Raw genomic sequence first — 20,106 nt, 5'->3', positions numbered from 1 at the left:
AAAGGAAAGGAAAGGAAAGGAAAGGAAAGGAAAGGAAAGGAAAGGAAGAAAGAAGGAAAGGAAGAAAGAAAGAAAGAAAGAAAGAAAGAAACAAAGAAACAAAGAAACAAAGAAACAAAGAAACAAAGAAAGAAAGAAGGAAGAGAAAAAGAAAGAAAAGGAAAGAAAGAAATGGAAGGAAGGAAGGAAAGAAAGAAGGAAGGAAGTTGGGAAATTTCATATAAGTCATGGTTTTTCTACGCAAACCACTACACACACAGCCTCTTTTCAGCCACAACAGTAAATGCAGTCAGACGGCCTCCGACTAAAAGGACTCAACGCTTGGCTACTCGCTGCAGCCCCGTAAAGTCTTTCCTCATTTGAATAGTATTTTAGGAATGTTTTGTCAATGTGTCAGATGATTATTCACTTCTACTGCATTCTTCCCTTCTCTGTGATAATCATGGTCATAGTAACAATTTATTTTATAAGGAGACCATTCGCAACACTAAATGAAGACCTTTTTTTAACCTGACGAAATTCATATATTTATTTGTCCACTATTTCTTTGAAAAGGGGAAGGTTAACTTTAACAACTGTTGCTCATAGCAACACAGGAACAAAAGATTTTTCACATGCATAATCTAAGCATTTAATTAAAATTCACAAACTTGGATCTCAAACCAAGTCAAAAGTAGAAATGTAAGAATACTAGATTTCCAGACAGAAGCAGATACACAATACATTGTTTAGCTCTCACAAAGACAAATAAAAGTGACAGGGAGAAAGAATATACACCTTACGTGGTTCCTCTACAACCACTCTTTTAGTGACAGCTTGTATGCTTCCAGGTAAATTTCACGGCATAAGTAAATCAAACAAAAAAACACCACACTCACTCTTAGTTTCTATCACTTCCCATTTCCGAAGGCTAGCGCTTGAAGCCTCAGTTTCCTAAAATGGGGGCAATAATGGTACCTTATCAAAGGTTTCGTTGATTCGATAAATACTCATTAGGAGCTCCCACAGAATTAGACACTGAAATACAACAGTGGACAAATCTAAGCAGTGTAAAGCAAAATATAACATGGCAATTTACAGAAAGAGATTATTGTTCCCCCAAGACTTACACTCAACTGCAAGAGTCAAAGTAAAAAATAATTCCAATCAAGGTCTGTAATTTACACACTTGGTAAAACCACAGTATTTTCAGACAATGGATGGCCCAGCAGGGTTTAAATCCATGAAAAAGAGAGAGCTCTAGGAAAGAATCTGGAAGAGCTGGGGCTCAGCTTTATGCTTTGAAAATTCTCCATTCTTAATAATCAGTTCACCTGGAGGGGTGCAGGTGTGTAGGGCACATTTGGGAAGGTGACAGTCCCACAGAAGCCTGCATTGGGAGAAGACTGTGGTACAAGGTCAAAGGGTTTTTTAGAACCAGAAGACAAGGATAAAGAGGATTTATAGCATATCGGATCTCAGCCTCTGAAAGAACTTAAAGCGCTGGAATAAGGCAGAAGTGACAGAACCAACTCAGCTTTACTTGAGTACCAAACATGCGCAAGACGCTGTGTCAGGTGCCCTCTGGGGGGGCATGAATAAGGAACAGTGTGCATGACTTAACCAAACAGAGCCTACCAACTTGTCCGGGAAAATAAAAAATAAATTCTGAAAAAGTAATAGTTCAATCTGAAGAGTGCAAACACAGTACACGTACAGGATTAAGGATTAAGGCAATGGCAGACTACATGCGGCTAAGTTGTTAAGGGAAGCTCCACGTGTTGAAGCTTTGCTACGTACTGGCTAGGACTTCCAACCCCAACAGGAGGCCCAGGGCTCTTCCTAGCAGTTGTCAGAGGCGGTAGGTAGTTACGTGCACAGCTCTGAAGTCGGAGAGACATGGTCAAGTTCCACCACCACAAAAAGCTGCATCACAGCTTTGTGCCTAAGACAAGTCACCTAACCCGTTAAGCCTCAGTTTCCTAAAATGCGGGCAATAATGGTACCTTATCAAAGGTTTCATTGATTCGATAAATACTCATTAGGAGCTCCCACAGAATTAGACACTGAAATACAACAGTGGACAAGACGGACAGTGCGCGTGCCCTGGTGGGGCCTGAGATGACCTACAAGCAAGGCTCCACAGATGGTAGTTCTACCATCATCACTGTCATCCTTGTCGCCACCAAGTATAAGGGATGTTCCAACGAGAATAAGTAAATCACCTTCGCTGGAACGAGGTTTCACAAACCAAAAAAATAAGTGTATTGAGCCTCAGGCCTGTACTTCATCCTGAGATCTCTTCTTTTCCTTCTCTCCCAGGGATCTTATCCCATCCCACCATTTAAACATACTATCTACATACAGCCAAATTTACTATCTCAAGCTCTGAGCTGTCTTCCAAACTCCAGACTCTATTTCTGGCCACCTGTTGGATATCTCCATGTGTATGTTGTAATAGGCATCTCAGACCTCAACTCTAGATTACTGATCCAACTGCATACCAACCAACCATATTCCTCCCTTCGTCTTTCCCCATCTGTATATCAGCAAATCCTTCGTTCCTCTCTTTTCCTCATGCCTCACACAGTCAAAGCACGAGCAAGTTCTTTCCCTCTTACCTAAAAAACATCCCAATCCATTCACTGCTCTCCATTACCAAAGCCATCATTGTAGTTCAGGATCTAATGGTTTCTCACCTAGATTATCTCATCGCAATGGCTTCTACCACTCCTCCACAGAGTAGTGATAGCTTGTGAAAAATGGATAAGGTCTTACAAAGAAATGTTCCCTTTATGGAAAGACAGCAGGAACACACACGCACACGCACATATACACCTCCATTCCTCCATTCAACTTAAAACTCGTCCAGTGGCTCCCAAATGCCCTAAAAATGTTGATGGTCTACAAGGCATATCTGGCAGGCCGTTTCCATGTCTCTGCCTCATCTCACAAGACCTTTGTCCCACTGGGTCTCTACCCTGCAGTCACGCAGGCTGCCTTTCAGCTCTTTGAACATTACCAACCTCCTTAGCACTTTAGGACAGTGGGGTTCGGGAGGACTTTCTGCACTGAGGGAAATGTTCTATACTGCACATGTGGCTCATGAGCACTTAACTTGTGGCTAACGAGACTGAGAAAGGAGATTTTTAACTTTATTTAATTTTGATTAATTTAAATAGCCACATATTCCTAGCAGCTATCACACGGGACAGAGCAGGACTAGGGCTTCCGCCTAGCCTTTTCCTCTGCCTGGGCCATCCCAGATCTTCACATGGATGGCTCTTCCTTTTTTTTATATATATTTTTAAAATTTTTTTTAAAGATTTTATTTCTTTATTTGAGAGAGAGAGAGAGCACAAGCAGGGGGAGCAACAGGCAGAGTGAGAGGGAGAAGCAGACTCCCTGCTGAGCAAAGAGCCCGATGCGGCGCTTGAACCCAGGACCCTGGGACGATGACCCGAGCCGAAGGCAGATGCTTAACCGACTGAGCCACCCAGGTGCCCTGGATAGCTCTTTCTTATCCTGATGTTTCACTTAAAAGTCAGCTCCTCAGAAAGGCCTTTCCTTACCACTGCACCCAAACTAGCTCCCACTGACACCATTTATTACATCACCTTGTTTATTTTCATCAAAACACATTCACTACTGCCTTTATAATTTGTCATCCCTAAACGGGAATATAAAAATCCATATAAGTAGGGACCTTGCCTATTCCATTCAATGCCATGTCCCCAAGTTATATGTTAGGCATACAGTGTTTTCAGCAAATCTTTGATGAAGGGTTGAACAAATGAATGAGTGACAAGGGGGTCAAGTCAGTAAGAGTAGGTTGGGGACAGATTATGGAGGCTGCTGGAAGAAGGCAAAGGTCCTTCAGATACTGACATTTCATTTATATGGGTATGGGGCTCTGCAGTGTTCTTAAGTGCCCCAGGGGAACAGGCAGTCTAAGCAGATCGCACAAAGGAATGGTGCACATGCAAAGCAAGTCTCCATCCTCAACTGACTTGAAATCAATTTTATGAGAACATTAGCGATGCAGACACACAGATGCTCCTACATATGAGACATTAGGAAATCTCTCAAGAATGCATCTATATACATCTAAAGGCAGACCTTCGGCGGGGGGGAAGCTGAAAGGGGTATTAGACAATCGAGTCAGCCCTACAGCCTTTGGATCTGCAACAGCAAACCAAGGCATTAATACCAGTTTATAGTTACACGGTCCTAAGTTAAATACCAGTTTATAGTCATATGGTCCTAAGAGAAATGTCATGAGCTGCGCCACTTAGCAGAAAGGGGGAAAGGGAGGCAATGAGGGGAGAAAGTAAACCTCTAACCAGTTCAAACACCCTGACAATTGGCAGAAAGGGAAAGGACCAGCCAGAAATGAACACACCTACACCTATAAGCAGACAAAACTGACAACCCAGGGATATCACGTACAATACGGATTCCACACATTCATTCACTGTCACAGTTTCAATGGAAAAAAAAAAAAAGATTGGCATTTCAATGTATCTCTACGAAAAACCGTACCACTAAGGAAAACTGCAGAATAAAGTTTTGCGCTGCATGAAACTGCGTGCTCTTGCTGTCTTTTGCAGTAAAAGTTGTGTCTCCCATGCTTTAAACTTGACTATCAGTGCCACTTAATAAAATTACCTTCTCGTAAAATGGAGCAATGTCAGTAAAGTACACAACACATTCCACAGTCTAGCACAAAGACAGAATCTTAATCAGGAGTGCAGAGCACAGATCGCTGTCCGTCAATGTTTACTACTGCTGTCGGCACTCACGGTCACGGTCAGAGCCAGTGATCACGACCGCCGCGGCCACGCTGGAAAAGCAGCTCGTGCAGAAGCAGCAACAGTCGAACCAAAGGAAAGCCTCTCTGCCTGCCCGATCCCGACACACTCCTTTTTACAGAAATAGCAGGGACACTCTTTAGCTAAAAGTCAGTTGCTATTTTGATAATCAAGATAATGTCCCCATTTCTTTCCATTCCCTACCCCTGCCGCCATGGAGACCAAAGTAAGTTAAATGTACACCTCTGGTCCAATTCTCCTTCGGGACCACCGCGACTCCTCCAGTGTCACAGGAGTGAAAGCACGGTCCCCAAAGCTGAGCTCTGTTACCCCGCCATGCCCCACTTCCCAGGGGCCCCATTTTCAGTGCTGCTCGCCACTGGCCTCTCGGAACCATGAGTTCTTTCCTTTTACTTTTTGTTTTTTTAGAGGTTTATCCATTTATTTTTAGAGAGAGCGAGCAAGAGGGGAGGGGCAGAGGGAGAGAGAGAACCTCAAGCAGACTACCTGCCGAGGGCAGAGCCTGACACAGGCCTCCATCCCAGGGCCCCGAGGCCATGACCTGAACCGAAACCAACAGTTCAATGCTCAACCAACTGAGCCACCCAGGCGCCCCACAACTATGATTTCTTTACTGGCATCAGGGCTAACAATATTGGAAAAATTAGTTACAGAGTAATACAATCTTAGCCTTTCACAGCATCTTTGGAACACCCTTGACTGTGACAGGCACTTGCTTTATAAAGATAATACATGGCCTCATTTTCTACTTGATCATCATCACCAACTTTGTGATTTTATAAACACCATCAATCTGTCACAGGAAAATCGGTGTTTCCAACCATCAAAACCGATTATTGTATTTGTACCTCCAATAGTAAACTGTAAACAACTATGATATCTCCAGAACTTCAGTTTTGCCTGTTTTTTTTCAGGTCCCTACATACAATTACAGCTACTTCAGAGAAGAACGGGTTTGGAAAACTTTATGTGACATGCTGCATTAAAAGAAAAGTAGTAAGATCAGCAAGACAACTCCTCAATCTCAGCATCCGTGTCTGATCCATCATTATACTACATGGTGCCTAGAGCCCAGGTTCTTTGTGAAAAAAAATGATCAATGATAACTGATAAACATACCATTTTATCATGTATGCTCAATACTTCTTCTAAATGTTTACATAAAATATATTTTTTAAGATTTTATTTGACAGAGAGAGACACAGCGAGAGAGAGGGAACACAAGTAGGGGGAGTGGGAGAGGGAGAAGCAGGCTTCCCGCTGAGCAGGGAGCCCAATGCGGGGCTGGATCCCGCAGGATCCAGGATCATGACCTGTGCCGAAGGCAGATGCTTAACCAACTGAGCCACCCAGGCACCCCAATATAAAATATTTTTAAAGACTATCATCTCACTTTTTTATCAGAGGTTGGCAAAATTTTTCTGTAAAGGGCCAGAGTAAATATTTTAAGCTTTGTGGGCCACATACAATCTCTGTCACATATTCTTCTTTGTTTTTGCTTGTTTGTTGACAACCCTTTAATGATGTAAAAGCCATTCTTAGCTGGAGGGTTATATAAAAACAAGGCTGCAGGCTGGGATTTGGCCCCTGGGCCCTAGTTTGCCCACCCCTGCTTTTCAAGTATACCCAAAAAACCCATAATTATATAGCGCAGTCACATTTTGACTAAAGAAAAACACTTCCAACTGTTTTGTGTGTTTTTTTGGTAATCTTTTTAAAATCAACTATTTTGCGGGGGAACAGTTTTAGATTTACAGAAAAAAATGTACTTAGTACAGAGTTTCCGTATATCCCACACTCAGTTTCCCCTAACAGGATGTTATGTTGATTAAAATTAGTGAACCAGGAACGATATATTATGATTGACTAGAATCCATACTTTTTCCAGATTTCCTTAGCTTGTACCTAATGTCCTTCTTCTGTTCCAGGCTCCTCTCCAGGATACCATATTCCATTTAGTCCTCATGTCTCCCTGGGCTCCCCTTGGCTGGGACTGTTTCTCAGACTTCCCTTGTTTCTGAGAATCACGACAGTTTTTTAAAGAGTACAGGTGAAATATTTTGTAGAATGTCCCTCTGCCGAGATTTGGTGGGTGTTCTTCTCATGATTAGACTAGGGTTATGATAGTTTGGGGGAGGAAGACCACAAAGTGTCACTGTCATCACATCACATCAAGGGGATGTCCACATGAGTTATCACTGTCGCTATTCACCTTGATCACCTGGCCAAGGCAGTCTTTACCAGCTTTTCTCCAACTGGTGTTTTTTTGTTTTTTGTTTTTTTAATCAATAAAAATGAACTTGATCCTTACCATATGTCGCTAAACTAAAAGCTTTTAAACATCAAATCATGTTTAATAAGCTGGTTATATACATATACACATACATTATAATTCATTATTTCCATGATTTACATCTAGGCCTCTTAAAATATATTGTATTTGGGATGAAGACAAAAGTTAATATGTTTTTTGGCACTGTCTTCTACCTCTAATTCCTCTCACCACTCCTCCTCACCCTTAGGCTGAATTAAGGGGATATCCAAAGAAAATGTAATGGACGATACCCACATTTTCTTTCACTTTTTAAAGGTGATTATGCAAACTAAGCTGTAAGCAAGCTGAGCTGGGGGGGGAATCCTGTTTGTCCTCATGCCTCCCAGAGCCCAAGGCATTTTGCGGGCTGGCACAGTAAAAACTGGGGAAAAGCCTATAGCCTCAACTTCGGTGTTACACTGATTCAAAGCGGTGAGACGGGAGAAAGGGAAGAGCGATGTGAGACTGAACAGAACTGATGTCTCTTAGCTAACTTTTTCCTGGTCCGGTAATAAGAGAGAGGACACAAAAAGGTGGGGAGAGCGGGAAGGGCTCCAAGGCTAGAATAAAGGCGGGAAGCTTGGGTCACGGTAAGGCTAGCAAAACACTAGGCAGAGGGAAAGGCAAATCCAAACCGCAGTTAGATACCACCTCGTGCCCAGGAGAAATGCTTAAAACAAAACAAAACAAACCGAAAACAACAAGTGCGGGTGAGGATGTGGAAAAACTAGAACCCTCGGACACTGCTGGTGGGAATGGAAAATGGCTTGGCAGAGCCTCAGTAAGTTAAACATAGAATTCCCATGTGACGTAGCAGTTCCACTTCTAGGGATCTACCCAAGAGAACTGAAAACATATATTCATACAAAAATTATACATGAACACTCACAGCAGTGTTATTCGTAACAGCCAAATGCCCATCAACCGATGAATGGAGAAACAAAGTGTATATGGTATATCCATACAACAGAATATTATTCAAAGTCATAAAAAGGAATGAAGTTCTGTCACCTGCTACAACATGGATGGTACCTGAAAACATTGTGCTAAATGAAAGAAGCCAGACACAAAGGACACGTTGCATGATTCCATCTACACGAAATGTCCAGAAGAGGGACAACCATGAAGACAGAAAGTAGACTAGTGGTTGCCAAAGGCAGCTGGGGGGGGGGGGGGGGGGGAGAATGGAAGGTGAGCTCTTAGTGGACAGAGCATTTCTTTTTGAGGTGATAGAAATGTTCAGGCATTACATAATGGTTATGGTTGCACGACATTGTGAGTATACTAAAAACCACTGAATATTCCTTTAAAATGGTGAATTTTATGTGATTTTTTTTTAATCTCAATAAAAAATAAAATAATAACTGGAAAAAAAGCCACTGAAGAGAGTGGGCCTATATATCTGGTAAATCATTTTTAATCCATAACTTACATACACACTGTTGTCTTTAAAAAACCCCTTTCCTATTCTCTATACTTCCGTGATCGTTTTTCCAATAACAGAACTTCAGAAATGAAGAAATTAGCCCACAATTCTACCAAGAAATCAGGTCAACCAATTCTAATCAAGTTCATACGGCCAGAGCCTACACAGACTCAGGCCCTGTCTCAAGGATCTGACGTTGTATTAGGCTCACTTCAAGAACTCCCGCATCAGCACAAGGAAGCTGGCCACGCCCCGCTTGCATGGCAGCGTCTCTCTCTTACTGACGTTTACGCAAGAAAAGCAAGCACGTGCCATTCACAAGGCAGTATCTCCAAGTCCCAGAAGCAGGCAGGGCAGGATCTTGTCAGGCTGCAGGGCAGCTTCCACACTTCCCAGCTCACCTGGGCTTCCCTACAGGAGACTTAAAACACTGGAAGGCCACAAGCCTTAAGGGTTGACTAGGTAACTGGCAATTCAGTGATTTGCCGCTAAAAAAAAAAATTAATTAATAAATAATAGTCTTTCCTGAAAAAACAAGTGCTGCCCTAAGTCTTCCAACAAAATTACACTGCTAACTACGGACTATTAAAGTCACAGGAAAAATCTTAGTCATATACTAAGCAACTGCTGCTCCCTCCTGCAAGCACTATAGCAAACTGTGTTGAAAACATGAAATACTTCTTTGGGAATTTTTGGAAGACAGCACAGTTGAGTTTAAATTAGTGCTTCCCAGAGTGATTAAAAACAAAACAAAACAAAACAAAACCTTTCTTTAACAACCTCTCCACACTTCAAAAACCATAATCACTCAAATAATTCACTGTAACCACTTGGCACCCAAACTCAGCCGGCTGGAGAGGAATGATTTCCGGCAATCTATGACAATGGCAGTTGTGATTAAGACTGTAAGGGCTGATTTTGTTTTCTTTGCTCTTATAATTCCCATATTTATACCATTAGTCAAAATGTAGCAGCTTAGTTCTCTCATTATTTTTAATCTAACTGGAAAATCGATTGTCTCTGGTTGGTGGTGGATATGGGTAATTTTTTCTAAAGCGTTAACAATAAGGAACTGGAAGAGAGTAGCTCAACTAGCATTCTTTCATTAATTTAACAACTTTCTTCATTAATTGACCTAACCAACATTCATTTAACATCTACCATCTACAAAGGACACAGAAAGCAGTAATAAGCAATTAGGTCTCTTGAGGAATTTACACTTTAGCAGTAGGTTTAGCAAAATTACTTGCTTTGACTTGGAAAGACAATACAGAGTTCCTCAGATCCTAATCACGTGCCATAAACTGGGTGTAAAGAGCCAAGAGTTAGCTCAGCCATCAAGGATACCCAGCTGACATCCTCTTCCTCCTGTCACCCTCCCCTTCCCACCCCACCCCCAGAACTTCTGCCGTTCAATTAGAAAGCACACAGGTCACTCAATATCTGATGCTAGCCATAAACCAAAGAGTATGTCTATTAGCAAGTTTTTGTGTGGTGGTAAATCTTTTACATTCAACTAGACAAAATTATTGTATCTCAGGATAACATTCAATCCAAGGGCAGAAAACGAGCAGAATTCTACTGAGAGTCTGTACAACCACTCACCCAGTCTCTGAGGCCTGCCCACCTTCGCCCGCTATTCCTCTCAGAGGCAATGAATCCATCCCACCTTTTTCTCCTATGTTGAATGTAGGGGGTGTTTTTTATGCACCACACCATTTGGCCATGATCTATGGGCCACCATAAACGCCAACTGGTGTGCTCAAAGGCTGTCCGTGGTGGGCAAAATAAGAGGTGAGGGAGGGAGCAGACCCCCAAAATAACAGTTGATCCACTGTGAGGGCGTGGGAGTAGGAGGCAAGGAATCATGGACAGGGAGATTTCCTCAGGATTGGTGAGGGGGGAGGAGGAGGGCAAAGTCAAGCCCACTATAGTAAAATTGTAATCTATTCAGGAACGAGACAGAGCCCTTAACTCTTCCCCAAACAGAACTTCTAATGTGCCCAAGAGTACACTGAATTTCCAAGTTCTACCTGGCCCTGCACTGTTGTTCAATGGGGTCAACCTGGTGGGCGGCCAACCCTACTCCCAAGGCATTCATGAACCAGACCCTACGGGCGGCTAACTCAGGGATCTAAGAATCACAAAAAGTTAACAGGAACCTTTGAAGACCAACAAAGACCGGTCAATCAGCCTGAAAAATCAACACTTAGGCAAAGAGGTTCTACTCCACCCAAAAACCCCTGAGCATGTCCAGGTGTTCCAGCGCTCTAAAGGAATGACACAGGACACAGGCTCTAGAGTCAAACTGTCTGACTTCAAATCCTGGCCACTTTTAACAGCAATGGCAATGTCTCTGTGACTCCATTTCCTCATCTGTAACTGGAAGATAATAATAGCACCACCTCATAGGGCTAACGGGAGAACAGAATGAGATCACGGTTAAGAAGCTTAGCCCAGGGACGGCCACACAGTAAAGACAGAATAAATAGGTGCCAGTACATCCACTATGTCCAGGGGTAACCTGAACTACCGATCAGTTCTTGCAGTGGAATGACAGCACCACCACTAGTACTATTTGGCTGGGCTGTAATTAGGGACCCCAAACCATCCCTATGAGGTACGTGGTATTATCTTCATCTCAGAGTTGAAAACGAAGGTTTAGAGGGACTCACAAACTCAGCTAAGCTTACTCAGTTAATAAGTGGTAGGGCAAAAAAAGCTTTAATCATGTCCCAGCAAAGTTTGCATTAGGTCATCTACCTCCCAAAGCTTAAAAGTATTTTAATACTTCAGTATTCTAAAACCACTGCTTATTGAACAAGATTATGTTCTTGTAAAAGCCTCCAGCCTTCCACTCCCCCCCACCACTAAATGTGCATATATATCTATACAATCAGAAATACTTCACCAATTCTGATAGACAGTCAGAATTTTTCTTAATATAAATACAACTGCGTAAGTCATCGTGACCATTTTAATTAATTGACTTTAAAAGTTCAAAGGTACTGCATACCCACAGTTTATCAAGACACTTTTCTTCCAGGATTTGTAATTTGATCCTGTAGAAGAATGGGCACACTCCAACTGGCCTGTGTAACATCTCTTTTTTCATATGTTTGGTAAGGGTCTAACAAAACTGACTAGAGTCCATAGTTGTTCCAAATATCCTCTCACACAATTTAGCAAGACTTACAGTCACTTCATTGCCCTAAAAGAAAACAGAATCAAATTTAAACTAAGTATGTCAGCAATGACCCTGATCTCACAGAATTTTTTAGCACTCATAGTGAGATCCAGAAATGTTTATAACCAAATTTCTATTTCCAAATACTTAAAGATCTAACTGCTTCAAAGAAAACTGGAATAATAACAAGTCATCTTAGTCAAAACTGTTTATCCACATCAAATGAATTGGCTACCCAGTTTCCTGAAAACAGAGTTCATAATAATTGTTAATCCATTAACAGTTTAAAGTAAAAGGCATGCTTAACTTGTTTAAGAAGTAGTGATATGGATAAGCCAAGTCATATCTTACCTCACTTTCTATTTGTTTTACCCAGGCATTACATGTTCTTTATAATCTTTGTTGGTAAATATAAATGAGACGATATAATTGAACATGCAAAATGAAGGGAATCTGAAATGCCTAAAAATTTCAAGAATTCACTGCAATTTCAAGAACCTGAAACTCCAAGTATGAGAAAGCAGAATTACCACATAACTGTAAAAGTCAAATATTTATACAGGTGCCTTAGAAGTCACTGCTGGGTGCACACCATCATCACTGACATTTACTATCTGTTAAACAGTTTCAAGTGCAAGGGCATAAGTCAAGTAACTGACCTGGAGCGTGAAGTTTATGACAACAACTAATATGTCTGGAGAAACTGTGAAGGTGTGATGCTTGTCCTGACTTTCATCAGGCCAGCAACAGGCAGCCAGGCTGTGGCAAGAGAGAACCTCAGCACAAGTGCCTTTTCTCATTTCAGAAGGGAAACCTAAACTGATACCTTCATGGATAATTTAATAAGGATTGTTCCATAAATTTATAATGCCATTTACGACTTTCTTATAATTACTCTTTACTAGCTTTCAAAAAACAATATTCTTAAGATAAAGTTAACCAAGAACATAAAGTACGAAACTATTTCAACTTCAAATTAAGAAAAGGGGTAACAGAAGCACCTAAAAGGTTATAAACCCCTAATTTACAATTAGGAACGCCTCCTTAATGGCCAATTTACAAATTTACAATTAGGAATATCTCCTATTATGCTTATAATAGGTCCAACTTTCAGAAATTTTCCTTGTAAGGGTAACAAGACAGATGAGATAGAGTTCCAACATTTGTGAACATTAGGCGAAATTTCAGCTCCTCAGCTCCTTGGACGATGATTTGGTTATGCTTCTCCACTTTACCTCCAAGCAGGACTAAAAAGTGTGTGTTGAAAACTACAAGACATCATGCTAAGCTCAAGTCCGTTTCGATGTTCACTGCACTTCTTTCTTCAAAACAGAATTTGCCTTTTCAAGATCTAAGACTTGAGTTCAAGTTTTCAGGTGAAGACTTAGAGTAAGCAGTAAACCAAACCCTCCCCCCCACCAAAAAAAGCGTTTCTAAACTCTGAGGGGCAACGCTAGTAACACCCACAGCCAGGGCCCGGCGAGGAAGGGTGCCTGGAACCCCCCCCCCCCCCCCTGCCCAGGACCTCCCGCCTGACCGGTGGCCCGTCAAGAACTTGCAGTCAAGGCTGGCTGCCAAGGACGGCCAGAGAGATGCCACAGGTGGCTTGGTCGGCTGGTTCCCCACCTTGCACTTAGGCCTTCTCCCGGAGGCTCCCGGCCCGTCCCCGCCTTCCAAAGGCCGAAGCTACCCTCCAGCTCCAATTTGGCCCACTCTAGGTGGAGGCGAGCTCGCGGCAAGGCTCAGGTGGCTCCTCGGGGTCCGTTAACGGGACACGAAGTGCCAGCCCGGGGCGCCAAATTCCACCCTTCCCTCCGTGCCGGGAGTGTCTAAAGGTCCCAGGGGGAGTCGGGAAGGGAGCGGGCAAAGAGGCCCTGGAAGGGGCGGCTCCAACCGAGCCCCTCCGGGGCTCCTCGCCGGCTGATGGTCCCCAACCTCCTTCCCGAGACCCCTCCCGGCACTCCGGGGCCGGCGACGCCCCACGCCCCACGCCCCACGCCCCCCGCGCCGCGGGAGCCGCCGATCGGCCGGATCTCCGGGACAACAGCCGCCGCCGCGCTTCTGAGGCGGGTCCCCGCGCCCACCCGCGGCCCGGCCGCCCACCTGTCCCGGGGGTCGATCCAGCTGGTCCTCCTGGTGTTGTGGTCGATGTAGAAGACCTTGCCGTCGTAGTCCCTGGCCTCCTCCCAGCCCCGGGGTAGCGGCAGCTGCCCGCTCCCGGCCCTCCTAGGCATGGTCGGCGGCCTCGCCGGCGAGCGGCGCCTCCATAGGGACCGGGCGCGGGACGCGGCGGGAACGTGACTGCCCGGCCCGGGCGCCGCACCCGACGCAGGCGCCGGCGAGGGGCTGCGGGGCGCGGGGCGCGGGGCGCGGCGGGGCCACGCGCGGGGGGCGCCTCAGGAAACCCTGCTCTCGGCCCCGCCGGGGATCAGTCCACCATGTCTGCGTCGGAGCTGGCGAGCGAACCCTCCTCCTCCTCCTCGCGGCTGCAGCCGCTGCCTCCGCCTCTTCCTCCTCCTCCTCCCCGTCCCCCTGTGGCCGCCGAGGGTCGCGGCGCCCAGGCTGCCCGAGCCGCCGCCGTCTGGGCTCGGATCCGGGAAGCTCGGCGGAGCGGCGGCCGCGGCGGCGACGGGCCTCCTCATTTGCGTGCGATTAGCATGCGCCCCGCCCCGGGCCCGCCTCCGTCCGCCCCTCCCCTCGCTGGGCTCATCTGCATGCACATTCCTCGCCGCCACATTCCAGGGCTTAACCCTGCAGCTCCCGGGTCCCGCTGCGAGAGCCGGGGCGCAGGGCCGAGCCCGGGGCGGGGGCGGAGGAGGGGAGCTGAGGGACCAGGTGGGAGGGAGGAGGGCGAAGGAATGCACCGTTCGCTCCCTCCCCTTGACCCCAAATATCTCCCAGCGGCCGAACGCCTCGGGGTTTTAGAGTTTGGGGACGGGAAAGAGCTAGAGAGCGCTCCGCAACCTTCTCAACTTCTTGCCGACTTCTAGGGAAACCACAAGACTTTCGAGAGGAAAGGGGTGGGGGAAGCTCTCTTCGGAAGAAAAAGTCCCAGCAAACAGCGAGGGCACAAAGGCTCCCCCACGCCGCGCCCTGGGCTACTTGGGAACCCGAGGGCCGTCCGGAGCGGTGGGAAAGTGTGAAAAGCACCGAAAGCGCTTAGCGTGTCCGTGGCGTGTCCGGGGCGGTGTCGCCTCCGGGGCCTCTGCAGGGCGCCTGGCCTTCCATGACCTCAGCCCAGAGGCTAGGGCCTCGCGGCGGAAAGCGAAGGCGGGTCCGGCTGTCCCAGAGCGCCGAGACACGCCTGCCCCAGTGGCCTGCGGGGGAAACTCCAGCCTGACCCTGGGAAGCTAGAAGGCACTCGAGCCTCCCGCCGGTCCGGCCGCTCCACCCGGGGGGCCCAGGCCAGCCACCGGGGACCCTCTGCGGCTGGCCTCCGTTGTAGGGGGTTAGGACAGCTGGACGTGCACTAATCCTGAAACCATTCCCTTCGCCCAGGCCCCGCCGCGGGAAGTCCCCCACCCTGAACCCTGCTGTGGCCAAGAAGGTGTGGGCGACCACGCTGGAGGGACCCCACTGCAGCCCGCAGGCCAGGCTTTCCTAGGCCCTGGATTGCGTCTTAAACGGAATGTGGATCTTCCCTTAGTCCACAAGCGTTTCTTTATTCATCCCCTACTGCTTCCTGGTGGGCACTGAGGAGGGGCCGGACCTTGGGCTCCGGGTAGGTCAGTGCCACGAGCAGTAGGACTGGCAGGGCCTGGGCACAGGGCCTTCAGTATCCCCAGCCCCTCGGGCTGGGAGGGAGCCTCCCAGTCCCAAAGCTCCTCTCCAGCCTGGTCTACACCGTCCCCCGTTCATATTCTTCCGGGTTACTAACAGCTTCTTTTAAAGTAAAATGCCCGCAGAAGGCCCCGGAGCTCAGTCATTCACCTCTTGGTGTGAATTCGCTTAATCCTGCCGGCCAATGCGTAATGACTTCCCCACCTTGTGCAGGACACAGCGTTGGATAGGGGCTTACAGAGGGTGTGGAACAAAGTCGTCTCTCCTCCTGGATTCATAGACCCGTAAGGGAGTCAAGGGACTTGGGATTCCAGCGCAGCGGGGTTTTGGGTAGCTGCTGCCCCCGGGGGGGATGCGGAGGGTTTGGATCCCCAGGCCATCAGGGCATCTGCGGTCAATCTGAAGGTGGAGGAGGGAGGTCCTGAAGAGTAAGGACGGAGGGCCAGGCTTGGAACAGCTTCACAGCAGGGACTGGACTTGCCTTCTTGGGCGAAAGTCTTAGACGTTGTATTTGCACTTGGAGTAGTCTGCTCTGGAGCAGAAACTTCAAACCACCAGAAACTCTGGGGAGTTCAGTCCTCGGGAGGAACAAACCAGAGGGAGCAGGAGGTGGGCAAGGGAGTCACCCAATGAATTCACTCCCTTTGTCCTTCTAGGTCTTCCTCTTTTACACTAAGCTTGCCCTTAGCAAAGAGCAGCCCCCACCTCTTGGTCCCTTGTTCTGCCCCACTCCATTCATCAAGTCATGATCACACCAGGCAAGCTTCTGTAGTTCCCAGTGAGATGTGACATGTGACATCCTGCTGGGTAATCTTAAGATTGGACTTCTGAATGCTGTGAAAAAAATGAAACCTGTCTAAAACTAATCTCTCACACTATTAAGGTGAGAAGGTGAAGGTGCTTTGTTTCGGATGCTGTAAATGGGCTCACTTGCATGGCCAAAATTTGTATTAGAGTAAACTAATGACATCATTCAGGGGTGCCTGGGTGGCTCTCTTGGTTAAGCGGCTATCTTGGGCTCAGGTCATGGTCCCACTGCCCTGGGATCCAGCCCTGCTCACTGGGGAGTCTGCTTGTCCTTCTCCCTCTCCCTCTGCCCCTTCCCCGCCTCGTGCTCTCTCTCTCTTACTTACTCTCTCTCTCTTTCAAATAAATAAATAAAATTTAAAAACAAAACAAAACAAAAAAACCCATCATTCAGCACCCCAGCCAAACCATTCTCTTTTCAGCCTTCCTTCCAGGCTCCCCACCCACCCATTAGGAAACATATATTATATGTAAATGTCTGTATCCTACTATTAAAAAAAACAAAGCAAAACAGTAACTTTGCCGTTGCCACAGTTTAATTTGTTTCACTGGGATGAATTACTGCAAAATACTTCTTGGTACAATTTCAAATTTGATAAGCTTTCAGATAAATATTTTTACCGAAACTCCTAAAACCGATGGGGATTCCAAAATAGCACATAGCGGTAAATGGCATTTATTGTTCCATAAATCCTGGGACTTCAAAAAGGGATGCTAAATAGATAAACAAAACTCTAAAGCAATTAAAAGACAAGCTCACTTCTTCTCTCCCACTGGTTGGCACAGGAAACATTCGGTCACACAAAAGCAGTTAAGATGACAAGCAAGTCACTGCTCTACAGCTTTTGTGTCTTGATCGGGTTTGAACTCTGCTGCCCTGAGTTCACGCACTTACCCTACCACCTCTCTGGAGAATTCCTAATGGTTAAGACAATGAAATTTTATCTTATTGATATTCACATCCATAAAAATAAAATAGGTATAAAGATCATCCCTATTTTATAAATGGACACATTTGGATTTCATTTAGCTCTAGTTGATCGTTGTTGGCAAAGAAAGATGGTGCGGTCTGCTGTCCTGGATGGCTGATTTCCCCAGCCGAAGGAACTCTACGCTAGCCACCGAAGGGTCTGTTCTCTGGACTTCGTTTCCCTTTCCTCCTGGCTCTACATTCTCCCAGGTACTAATAATATGAGGGGATGAACCGGCATTAAGCAAAACCCCCACTGTCAATGTCCAAATCCTGGATGGCAGGAAAATTGGTGATATTTAAAATGGAAGTATAGAGGGTGCAAAGTATTTCAAAAGATAATTAGTTATATCAACCCAAATTTAAAATATATATGCTTTTAACCCGGCAATTTTGCCTACGGATCTGAAAGCTCAAGATACACAAGGATGTTCATTGCAGCATGTTTGATGATAACAAAACTGAAGAAGCCACCAGTGTCCATGAGTAGGGGACTGATTAAATGAGTTATCGAACACCCATACTCAGCAGGCATTTAAAGGGCTGACTCAGGAGGTAGAGCATGGACTCTCAGTCTCAGGGTCGTGAGCTCAAGCCCCACACATGGGCATGGAGCCTATCTAAAAATAAAGAGCATTAGATAAACATATGTGTTCTGATTTAAAAAAAAAAAAAAAGGATGTCCAGGATACATTAAGTGAAAAAAGCAAGGTGCAAAAAGATGCTTGCAAACTTCGTGGGAGGTGGGGCCGATCATAAAATGTAAAGAACAACACGGTGTCCTCTACATTTGCTTAGTGTCAGAGGAAGAGCTCTCTGAGTTCTCAGTAAAGTAAGGGAGTTTTTATAGAGAATGGGGGCCGTCTGGGGGAGTCCCATTAAAGAAGTACACATGAGGAAAATGATCATTAAAGAAAGGGGATGGTGTAGAGATGAGCACAGACATGACCCCAGAACGGCCTGCCAGGGCAGGGCGTGCTTGTGCAAAGAAACGGATGTGCAAAGCTCAAAGATGAATCTGGCGGGAAAGAGCCCAAGACTGGCTGGAGCCATGGAGTTTGGAGGCCGCGTGATAGTATAGGTATGAGAGAGATAAAGGTCTGCATCAGAAATAAGGCAAGGAGGGATGAAAAGAAATGATCTAGCAAGAATTTGCTACTGATTAGATTAAGAAGGGCACAGTGAATAGAGCAGAAGGCGGAGTCTGGTGTGAGTCCAAGATTTTAGGCCATCAAGAGAGACTCAAGTAGTGAAATAAATGACGAAGTCCAAAGGGGGATCTGATATGGAGGCTGTTTCTAGAAATTAGAGATACTCAACAGAAAGTGAAAGGTCAGGACTCAAGCTCAAACAAGAGGCCAGGACTGCAAATGTATGGTGGGGCGTCATCCATCTGAAAGTCTGTGGAGGGCTGAGAATTCAGGACTGAATATTGGAAAGGAAATCTCAGTACTCGTCAATGAGATTTAAGCCACCCATCTCTAATCCTATTTTTGGCCTCTAACTCCTCAGTAATTCAATATGATTTAGTTTATCTCTTTGTAAAACATGGTCTCCATTTTCAGGATGTGTGTAAGTATTAGTTACTAGTGTATAAATCATCTCTGAATGAATTCTTATCATAACCTTTATCATTATGCTAATCAATTGACTCATGTATAGGACAAGATGAACAGGTTTCCAATATTTTAATATCCCCTGTTTCCTCAAGGAGATCAGGGATTATATAAACTGGAACTTCTTAATAAAGAGAACATTCCTTTTTTTTCTGAATCAAACTAGTGGGGGTTTTTTTGTTTCTGCTCTTCTGCCACCAAACTGGTTGAAATAAATAACATTTCTATTACTGTGACTAGGTAACCCTAATCCACAATTCCTAAAATTTATTGTCTAGACAGTCCTTAAGAAGACAAGCATGTGATCTTTAAGAATTCCCAGTGCTGGGCCAAACCAGAAACCTTGATTAACCATAACCACTTCCCCTCCAGTTAATTATTATAAAAACACCTTAGTTCAACAACCATCACTGCAATTGAATAGTAAGCAACATCAAACAGATTAGGTTTTACCTTATTCACTGCAGACAGAAGCCTCACACTGAGCAAATTCTACGGTGGCTAAAAAGATACTGAACATATAGAATCTCCATCTTATAATGGAAAGGAACAAAAGCTTAAATGCCACATTTATATGAATGAGGCCCTCAGAGGTTACCTCTTGTATACTCTGTGGGGTAGACTTCTAGAATGGGTATTCATTTACATGCTTTCTTGTATAACGAAATAATATGAGGTTCTATTCCCCTTTTACTACCTTTAGCTTGCTTTTTTCTTTTTCCCTCCACTTCACAGTCGATAAAAAACAGCTTCTTTAAAAGGATGGGTTGTGGGGCACCTGGGTGGCTCAGTCATTAAGCGTCTGCCTTCGGCTCAGGTCACAATCCCAGGGTCCTGGGATCGAGCCCCACATCGGGCTCTCTGCTAGGTGGGAAGCCTGCTTCTCCTTCTCCTACTCCCCCTGCTTGTGTTCCTGCTCTCGCTGTGTCTCTCTCGGTCAAATAAATAAATAAAATCTTTAAAATAAATAAATAAATAAATAAATAAATAAATAAAGGATGGATTGTATGTATCCTCTCATTTGGAGAGAATTTTACATCTTTCTTCCAACCTCTCTGAATTTTCTATTAAAATTTTTATTTCTATACAAATCAAGACTACAATGAGATGTCATTTAGTCAGAATGGCTAAAATTAACAAGTCAGGAAACGACAGATATTGGCGGGGATGTGGAGAAAGGGGAACCCTCCTACAC

General features: G+C 45.2%; 1 protein-coding gene across 1 annotated transcript in view; it reads right to left on the bottom strand.

Annotated features, from left to right (window-relative positions):
* Nucleotides 1–13,972, bottom strand: part of WWC2 (WW and C2 domain containing 2) — a 202,575-nt gene extending 188,603 nt beyond the window's left edge. Inside the window, exon 1 of the mRNA XM_044911653.1 lies at nucleotides 13,842–13,972. Coding sequence (XP_044767588.1) covers nucleotides 13,842–13,972 — 131 coding nt within the window. The remainder of the gene's footprint in view (nucleotides 1–13,841) is intronic.
* Between the last annotated feature and the right edge of the window lie 6,134 nt (nucleotides 13,973–20,106).

The sequence above is a fragment of the Neomonachus schauinslandi genome, chromosome 2 (assembly GCF_002201575.2).
Source record: "Neomonachus schauinslandi chromosome 2, ASM220157v2, whole genome shotgun sequence".
In the NCBI taxonomy this organism is placed as follows: Eukaryota; Metazoa; Chordata; class Mammalia; order Carnivora; family Phocidae; genus Neomonachus; species Neomonachus schauinslandi.
This window is presented reverse-complemented; position numbering and strand designations above follow the sequence as displayed.